The 10270-nt window shown below is 49.9% G+C and overlaps 1 protein-coding gene across 1 annotated transcript in view; it reads left to right on the top strand.

Annotated features, from left to right (window-relative positions):
• LOC108548548 (LIM domain only protein 3) overlaps window positions 1-10206 on the top strand; it is a 62371-nt gene extending 52165 nt beyond the window's left edge. The window contains exons 5-6 of the mRNA XM_017901561.1: window positions 1424-1580; window positions 8461-10206. Coding sequence (XP_017757050.1) covers window positions 1424-1580; window positions 8461-8619 — 316 coding nt within the window. The 3' untranslated portion in view covers window positions 8620-10206. The remainder of the gene's footprint in view (window positions 1-1423; window positions 1581-8460) is intronic.
• The last annotated feature ends 64 nt before the right edge of the window (window positions 10207-10270 follow it).

The following is a 10270-nucleotide window of genomic DNA, read 5'->3' on the forward strand; positions in this document are numbered from 1 at the left end:
AAAAAAAAAAAAAAAAAAAAAAAAAAGAAAATGCTTTTATTATTCACCGGTGAGTTACGATACTAAGATACACCCCCTACGTTTACACCTACGCGAAGTTTGCGTGCCTCGACGAGCGGTTTCCCATCGTTCTCAGACCTCGAGTTTCCAACGGGGACAAAATGTCGCTTGGAAAATCGCAGGAAAATGGCCGAATTAATATTTCGACCATTAATCCAGAGATACTCGCGATTACGTTTCACGATACACGTTAAACGGACACGTGGCAGAATTAAATAACACGTTCATTCCTGGGCGACAGCGTTTTATTCTTGGGAGACAAATCGCGGGAACTGGCTCGTCATACCACGCTCGATACGAAGTACGTATAACACTCCGAGAGCGATGTTCACGGCACCTGACAAGAATATCAAGGCGTCGCGGTATCCTGACAAAACGATTTTCGAGTCCCTCGTGGATCCTCTGAGGATCTATTGTGCTCGTTGGAAACCAGCCACCCTCGTGATCCTCGTTTTCCGAGGTTCTTTAGCATTTCCGGCGTATCGTCCTTTATGCGGACATCTAGAATCCGGCGCCCCGTTCTCTCGCGCGGTTACGGAAAAAATTGACTTTTAAGCCGGCAATAAAAAGGAGAAATGCGAAATCTTTGATTTTAGTAGCGCCTCTTCCACGCGTCCCTCCTCGCCGCCCGGCGACAGTTGGTCGATGCGTATAACCCTCGCGGCAACCTTATTTCTCTTATATCGCAAGCAAAGCACGTTCGTACTTCGCCACCATTTCGAAATCTGCGTTCCGCGTGTAAGTCGTACGCCGCGCAGGATCACTGGAAAATACCGTGGATTTTATACCTTGAATTTTAAAACGCCTTCGCGTTCATCCTCGCTCGTGTCGGACAACGTCCGAATTACGATCGTTCGCGGTGAGAAGAGACGTCCGTTATCGGTGATTCGCGTAGAGTCGTTGAACGCGTGTGGCAGAATCTCGGGGACAAAACGCGTAAACGCTATTGGCGCGTCGTTAGAAAAGATTTCGATTCCGGTATTCAGCGTCTGCGAAAGGGGCAGGAAAGAAGGTTAGAGGAGAAAAGGACTCGGCGGTAATCCAGGTACGATGTAGCGTCTGCGAATCGAGTGGAAATTTACATTTAAAGGAGCTCGAAGACACTCTCGGAAGCTACGGCACCGGTGGCGTTTCGCTGCTTGTTTTTATTTTCTCGCAATTTCCTCGGCGGAGCAGAACGGAAAACGGTCTTAAAAGGAATTAGCACGCTTTACTACTCCGCCTATCCCCGACAACTCTTAGCCGGAATTTCTTCGAACCTCTGCCATTTTTCCAGCTTCGTCATACTAATCCCCGCGACGCTTTGCCGTTTTCGCGCGACACTCTTCTAAAAAGAATTTAATTTTTCCGTTCTTGTTCGCAGATTCTGTATAGGGGACAAGTTTTTCTTGTGCGAGAATAAAATCCTGTGCGAGAGCGACTACGAGGAAAGACTGGTTTTTGCAAACATGGCGGTGCATCCGCCATCGACCGCCACGTTGGCGCATATCAAGAGACAAGTGATCCATCTTCAACCACAGGTAATTAAACCGCTTCGCGTATCGATCGTCCGCCATTTTTCGAAAACACCGTCACGCATTGGCGATCATCGATTACGCTAGCCGCGTGATCCGCATAATCCCATGGAATATGGGAATACCGGTTGACACCCTTTGACAGCGATACCGCTATAAATGTCGTCGATATCCCTGTTCCATCGCAAGTATGTATGCTGACCGTGCAAGCGTATCGCTTTCCCGCGCGACCTAGACCCGGCCTGCTTTGAATCTGCCGGAGATTACGATCATCGGATGTTCTGGAAGGTTCAAAACTCCTTAAGACATAACCCCTTAAGGTGGGTTAAAGTGGCAGGTCGCTCGTCCTGACCCTCTCGACAACAAAGGACTCCCTCGAGGCTTCAGCTATGCTTTACCGCGCCCCGCCATCGTCTTACGAGTTAGGATATCGCGTGTCCTTATTAATTAAGCTCGTCCGTTAAGCAAGCCTCGTCGCATACCGTAACGATCCGTCCTCTTCAGCGGGATTGGAACGTGCGAAAGAATTTAGCCTTCGAATAAGGATTCGCCAGCATCTTAAGTGGAATTACCCGCTCGAAATCCGCGCGCATCCGCCGAAGAACTCGCCCTCCTCCCTTGCGAGTGGGGAAAGTGTCCTCCGGGGATAGATCGCGAGGAAATATTTGGAACGCGTCGTCCATCGGAACGGAATCGTAAGGAAATTTATAATCGACGACGATGATACTCGGACCACGGATTGATTTATCGCGTGTCCCACCGACGAGAGATAATACGGAAGCTTGTTTGTCGAATGCTCGCTGAAGACGTCTGCCGATAATCGCCAAAGACTACTTTACTCTACAAGTTGGAATTATAAACTCGTCGGGTTAAGCCGTTTGGGTTTCTTGATTATCTTAAGACAACAGCCGTGCTTCGAAACAATATCTTAAGCCTTTACCGTACCGCGGACCTCGGCCCGTCTGACCCGAGCGGATCCGATCTACTTAATCCGACCTTCGTCTTGCAAGGATGTTTACGTCGCTTTGCATGCTTGCGTCACGTACCGTAATTTACCAAGTGCAATATTTACCGATCAACTTATCGGAACTCGTACGATAGCCCAGATCGACGGGTGTCCCGATGAATCAGAGAACGACCCCGGACGAAACGCTTCTAGCCCCGTGTCCCCTTTCCACATCGACGCTTCCCACTGGCGATTGCTTAATTTTTAGCAAGCCCGAGTCTTAATCCCGTCTACGAAGGGAGCGATTCGCATAATTGCTCGAGACTATCGTTAAGGAAGTTTCGGGACAAAGTTTTAAGAGTGGTCGAAGAGCCTAGATTGCCGGTGCACACGCTCGAATTGTACGCATGCACAGAATAACGAGGTCCCCAGTCCGATGATATCGGGCTCGGCAGCGTGTACTACTTATAATATGCAAATTTTCTCCCCTTAACCGTCCTGCCAGGGAACTGCGTGTAATTCAGGGGTTGCTAACCCTTGCGACTCTATTTCTACAACCACGTAAGTGTTCATGTTCTGGCGCGGCAGCCTTCTGCGTGCGTGGTCGCTCCCGTATGCGTGGCTCGCTCCTCGTGCGTGAGTGTTTAGTTCAATTAATATCAGTTTGCACGTACGGCTCGTGAGGCGATGTGGCGGGGCGGCGGAATCGAGGTGTCGGGGAGAAAAAGCCCGCGTGGCTGACGGTACGGTAAGAAAGAGAAAAATTACGTGCGAAAGTAGAACCGGTCAACGATTGTTTCTCGCGTACCGAAAAGAAATATCGTCCGCGACGTTGGAACGCATAAATCGCGGCGCCGCGATCGCGCTAACGATTTTTTTCCTCTTTCCGCACGCAATGACGGCTAGAACGATTTCGAGGCTTCGAGCACGAACGTTGGAAACAACGTCGGTCGACTTCTCGCGCGTTTCGTTCCTCGTCACTACGAAGGATCGAGGCGTTCACGGTTAGTATCGATTTCGTTCGAGGGTTTCCGACTGGGGGTTATAAATGACCGATGCCGCGAAATAACGGGATGGCAGACTAATGCCAATAATCGACGCGGCATGCTAATGTAGTTTGCGCATCTATTACGCTAAGCCTGATGGATCCCTCTTGACATGTCATTCCTGGAGCGTGAATGCCTCCGATCGCAGAGAACAGCCGAAGGTGTCTACCCCGGCGACATCGAGGGCCGTCCTGTTTCCTCGGTGAATGTCGTTCTGACATTTAGCATCTGAATGGAAAAGACAATCGCCGAGACAGCTGGCTTCCGGCGTGAGTTTGACGCCGCAGATAACGTCGGCTGGCGAATCGTTTCGCTACGCGTGTCACTCGTTAAGCGTCACTCTCGTTAACGCGAAACTACGCGTAATCGGTAACGCGTTATCGACGAAACTAATTTTCCCTGGCTAGGAGTACGCGGATTCCGTTTCGGGGGTATCGAAGGATCGCGTATCAGTTACCGCGATCCTCTCGAGGAACGTTTCATTGGAGCGTATAAAGATCGTGGGAACGGATTAGGCGGGAGCGACGATCAACAGGAGTTAGGAAGGAAAGGATAATTCGACCCTTGGAACAGCAGGCTCGTTGGTGGAATTAAACGTCGCGACGGAATGCAAAGTGGTCGTGCTATCTCGACTTGACAAAATCGAGAGGAAAGATGGGGCAGAGAAGGAGGCGTTAAGATTCTTAAAAACCGCGAAGAGGGTGCGCGTCCCGGCCGTGGCAGCTGCCACCCTTGGCGCTCTCCTTAAGCCACGGCTATGGGAATGGCGAAGTTGCCTCGGCCGAAGGAGGTGGAAGGTAGTTTTTCTGATTGCCTGAGAACGGACAGCTGTCCCAATCTTTCGCAGCCGTAGCACCCGGGCTTGGGGCGGGTCTCATCGGCTCTTGTAAATAATGCCTGACCGTGCGGCGTTTACGAATAACTCGAGCGTGCCAAGTGATCCTAGGCGGACCGGCAATGGAGGTGAAAAAGCGGAAAGGACGGGGAAAAAAGGAAGGAAAGGAGGAATGGAAAAAATACGACGGTCATCACCCTCGATAAATTCAATTACCATCGGCCTGTCTCTCGTACAACTGCCGCCTTCCGTTCCTACGGCTCTCTCCGTCAGCCAGGAATACGTCTGGTTGAAAAGAGGCTCGTGGCTGTTCATCTATCAAACGTGTCACGTGGCTCTTTAGACGCGTTTAGGAACGCGTTCGCGAGAGGAGATGGTCTAATCGATTCGCGATCGTTGGAGCGTCTTTTTATATGGAGCGCCGCGATAAAAACTTCGTTTCAACGACGTAATCTCCATTTCCCACGGAGACAACTGTAACGCGTTTAAAAATTGGCGAGAAGTCTTATTTTCATCTAATTTCTCCCTCGGGACCGAACGGGGAACGCGGCGTGGGAAAGGGATAGGCCGCGATGAGGGGGGGGCTGAGAGGAAGAAAGAGCGAAGCCATGCGTAAGGAGAAAGAGGAAGAGCAGCGGAAAGGGAGGGAGTTCGAAACGATTATCTGAGTTTTAAAACAAACTCTCAAGTGTCTGCAAAGTCCTCCGCGAATCAGAGGGTTGAAGGGGGCGGAACTGGGGAACAGAGAAGCGGAACGGCGAAGGAGGAGGTTGCGGAAGATAATATGCTAATGCCAAGACGGAGACTACATGGGAATTTAAGAGGATCAATGTGCAGTACGAGATTCGTACGGCGAATAAGGTATTACAACGTCTTCTATACTTCTTCCAGGCGATTAGACTCTCGAAAGTTCGTGGAACGTGCGCCGAGGACCAGAATTAAATTAAACTTCCGAATATACGTCATTCTTATTGGACGCGGGTGTGCCGAACCGCGATTCGCTCGTCCTAAAACGTTATCCACCATTCCACCTACCGATGATATTCGGAAGAAGGAACAACGCGATAAAAAATATAGGTAAACCGAAAACAAAGGAACTCCCCTGGGGCACAAGTGCGTACATCGTTTTCGTAAATGAACGTATTATTAGATTCGTACACCGTACTTGACTACATTTCGCATAAAGCTTGCAACCTAGTCCCTTGCACAATACACGCGGAGAAAGCTCGCATGGGAAAGCCCAGCTTGCGAGCTTATGTGAGATTACGAGTTTAGTTACGAAACAACGGAACGCTGCGTGGCCTCTGCTCTCTTTTGTAACGATTATTACAGGTAGCGCGTGGACTTGCTCGCACGTCCACTTATTTGCGACAGGAAGCTCGTTCGCGTCGCGTTTAATCGACCGTCGAAACGGTACGATCCGTTTTTCGAACACGGAAAAAGATCGTTAAAGGTGGTTCGAAACTTTTTCGACGTGTTCCACGCAGTAATCGGGGACGAGCATGCCTCGCGCTAATTAAGAATCGTTCAGCGTGCGTCCGTATTTCAGAAGTAACTCCCCGAACAGTTGGAAATCCCAAATGATGAAGCACATTAAGGAAATCCTTCGCGATATAATAATCCCGGGTAAAATAGCGAGGTTCACGGCATTCTGTTCTAAATGATCCTCCTTCGATAAACGACGTGGCTAATTCTCATCTCGTGCCCCGGGCGGTGGATAGCCGAAGCAAGAATCGAGGCTCAGGGGCGGCGAATGGTGTAGAGGGTGGCGCTAATTTTTGCGCTTAAGAAAAGCAGCGCTGTGGAGGAACTAGCTTGCACCTGGCCGATTCCCAGCCGCGGGAGATCAACGGACAAATGACACGCGATTCTCGTAGCTCCCGGTAACCACCGACAACCCCCGGCAACCCCCCGATGCTCCGCATTTACCGTCAGTTACAAACTGCCTTCACCTTCTCGTCGAGTCGCGATTAATGTCTTATTCGTGGGCGAGGTGTAAAGATCCGTTTACCCTGGCGCGGTAAATTGTGCAACAGAGTTAACAAAAGTCTAACAAGTACATTGTCTGGCACGATAAACGCGAAGAAAAATGCGCGGCAGATTTGAAAACTCGATAGTCCGAACTGGGATTGATACTCGAAAGTATTAAAAAAAAAAAAAAAAAAAGAAGGAAGTAACGGAGGCCCTGAAACACCGGAGATAGTGGGATCCTGGGACTCGGAAGATTCAGGGAATCCCAGACGCATCTCGAGTCCCTCTCGAGGGACTCTACCAGGCATGGTAGCCCAAGGAAGGTTCCTCCTATGCCTTAAAAGCTCTAAATTTCCTAAATTAACGTTCTGGATAATTTCAACCGAGTTCCAAAGAGCTAACGCGCGGATTCTGAAAACTGCGCCACCTCGGGACGATTTCCGTCGAATCCTACGAATCTCGCGTAGCAGAATCTAGCTAATATAAATTACTTCTATCGCGAGGTAGATTTGAGCAATTTCATCTTATAACTGTGCACCGGCAATCCGTATCTGTGTAAGCGATTCGCAGAGCGCGTGCCGTTTGATTACAAAGACGGCAGTAAATCCACGGGACAGTAATTCCTTCTCTGGCAATTGTAGATAAAACTTGAATAAGTCATAGACTTAATTTAACCCGTGGTACCGACCAACAGCGGTCCGGAGCCTTCCACGGAGATTTCTTAATTACGTGCGGGGTTCTGGCGGGGATGGGGTGAAAAGAACCAGAGGAAAAGGCGAGGAGGAAAAGAGATAAAATGGCGGGGCGTTTGTATCGAGAAGAGAGGAGGAAAGACGTTGGTCCTCGTCGGGGCTCGCGGAAAGCTAAAAAGGGTTCTCGTTGCGGCAAGGAGATTTAGAAATTCCTGCCGGGGAGAAAGTCGCCCTTGCAACGGTGATAAAGCATTTCTTCAGCGGCGCTTTGTCATTTTTATCGTAATTATTTACGGGTTAATTACTGGCCCCCGCCGGCCCGTGTGAATTTTTCTCTGTCACTGGCACCTTAGACTTTCCAATTTAAAAGGGGTACATATTTCAGGCCACTCCTCGAGCGTATCATATTCGAAAGAATTATTAAACAGCCTTGTCGTTCTTCCCCGGCGCGCCCCAACCGTTCAGCCACTTTGTGGACATGAAAGTTCGCCGTGCATGAGGGAAATCATGAGAATGGCAGGTTCGTTCATCGCGCGAAAGTTGGCATGATCAACTCGCGAAGTAAAATCATGGTAAGGGAGGATCTCGCCGGTAGGGGCTGTGCCGCACGGTCTGCCGAATTTTAAGCCTGTATAATTTAACACCTTTACCGGCGAAACTAAGAGAAACTGATGGTGAAGGGAACAACGGAGCTAGAGATACGAAGTTTGAAGTTTTCAACGGCACTTATCTATCCTAGCGGCATCTCTTGTTCACCGTGGTACCCTCTACTACATCCACCGGCATTCTCCCTTTCTCTCCCTCTCGGCGTCGTTCCGATGAATATGGCTCGCAGATAGAGCCGGTTAAACACCGAGACAAGTGGCAGGGAGGAAGAGAAAGAACGACTACGAAAGAGAGGATATCGAGAGGGAAAAGATAGAAGGGACGAGCGGAAACGCCCAAGTCGAGTCGCTCCGTCTGAGCTGAGATACAAGTTCGTTCTTCTGGCCTTTTGTTTTTCGAGTAGCAAGCGTAGACACGGCGGAACGAGAACAAGAACAGCGTGTCTAAAACGAATTCGTTAGTGGCATCAACCCCTTTCGCTGCGCGACTCCCACCCTCTTCCGAGTTTTAAGTCTCTGTCGTGAATAATTGTTCTAATCGGATTAAGGCGTTGCCCGGTCGATTGATTGCGAATGTAATTACGCTACTACGAGTTCTCTATCCGCCTTGTCGGTATTTCGCGTTACTCCCGGGGCTAAGACGAAGCCTCGAAATCATTCGCATCGCGAAGGAAAAAGCCTCCGACGCGTTTCACGGCCTGCACTCTACGAGAGAGATTTAATCGAGATTTATCCGTCACGCGTAACGATCGCCGAACTCGTTCTAACTTCTCGAACCTTCTGTCTTTCAGATCATGTCACCCGGAGGACCACCGAGGCAAGTGAACGGAGAGGCGACCCATAATCACAATGGCTACGCCGCGCCAGCGAGCACGAGCACCCACACCATCCTGAACCCCATGAATAATTTAAACGGTATCAATGCGCAGACACCTTACGATACCAAATGACAAACGAAGTAAACGCAGACGTATCGATCGTATCACAAATGCGTTGCCAAATTCGTTTAACGACACGGACGTCTTCTATCATCATTGTCGCTATCGTAGTAACACTCGGAATGTTCGCTCGTTACCGGAGTCTCGAAAGCCTGTATGCATGTTCGAGGATCGTTTTCCTGACAACCACTGCGAGTCGTGTCGACGACCAATAGACGAACGTTCGTAAAAATCTTCCGTAGACTCGTGTTAAAGAAATGTCAAACATTTTCCAATGACAACTTCTATCTCTCTAAAACTCTGCTAGATGATATTGTATCGAATCGATGCCTATCACGCCGTAATTCCCAACGAGTTTCGACGGACCGTCGGATCTATTACAGCCAAGCAAACTTCTCTTCACTCGATCGCTCGCGAATTTATCGCGAAAAGGTTGCGCATACAGTGACGCGACAGGTGTAACCGGGCTGCGAAAGGCGAACGCGTGGGCTCACGCGCGGAACCATTGGTGCTGTTTAGACGAAGTTTAATTGCTCGAATTACGCAGGCTAAAGTAGAGCGTAAAAATCAAGGAGGAGGACGAGGTGGGCAGCGAACGGAAGAGCAAACGAGATGCCAAGAGAGGCAAAGAGAGAAGGGTGGAGACTGGGGTGGCAGGATGAGGTTAGAGCGCGCGAGGAAACAATGCGGGTAAACCGAATGCTCAGGGGTGATCAAAGTTTGGCCGTTCTTGTAGTCGACTTTGCTGGCCGTTGCGGGGTGCGCCGGTAAATCTAGCTTTACCGGACTACCGGACCAACGGACTACCGGAGGCAGAACTCGAGGAATGGCCACGGAGCGAAATTGGTGAGCGAGGTCGGGTTGGCAGATCGAATCGGTAGCTCTGGCTTCGCCATCCAAACCAGCCAGCTAGCCTCGTCACCCCTTGGGGCTCATACGTTAGGGGTGACTTAAGCATTGTTTCAACTTCGAATCTCCCGGTAGAGGGCCAGATTGATGTCGCGAACTTTTCCGTTGCCTTATTTGCGAGTCAGATAACGAGGCTGAGTTATGCCGAAAGTTCTCTCTTTCTCTCGGATTGGGCCGGCTCGCTATCGCAAAACGAGCCGAGCGGCCGAAGAAAATGTTTTATTTCCATCGTGCCATACGCTCGCGGAGATTTGTCGGTGGCACGCCTCCGGAAAGAGTTTCGCGATCACTCGAACGATAATAGGCTTACGTCTGTCGGATACGATAATTTCGCGGCTGAACGAATGCCTTTTTCGTCTTCGACGGCTTCGACCACCGCGATCCAACCTTTCGAGCCTATCATCGTTCCTCGTTGTTCGCGTTTTCCTCATCCAAGCGTTTCGCTCGTATTTTCTAAGCATCACGAATAAATACTTCCACGATACTCTACGATTTTACGCGCGTAGTTCCTAACGCTAAGCGTCTCTGGGACGAAGAATAAGGATCAGCGAAGAAGCCGGAGACCCATATCGTCTGGTACCACCACTAACCGATTGTCTAACCAAATAATTCGCATAGATCACGATTAATAGCGATTGTCGTAGACGATCTCTAGTCACACTATCGTATACCTACATCATCGACTATGCTCCATCGACGTACATTGTATCTAAACTGCTTGTCTAACGAACGGAGGGGGGGGGGGGGGGGGAAA

This window comes from Eufriesea mexicana, unplaced genomic scaffold, assembly GCF_001483705.2.
Source record: "Eufriesea mexicana isolate 0111107269 unplaced genomic scaffold, ASM148370v2 scaffold1647, whole genome shotgun sequence".
Lineage (NCBI taxonomy): Eukaryota > Metazoa > Arthropoda > Insecta > Hymenoptera > Apidae > Eufriesea > Eufriesea mexicana.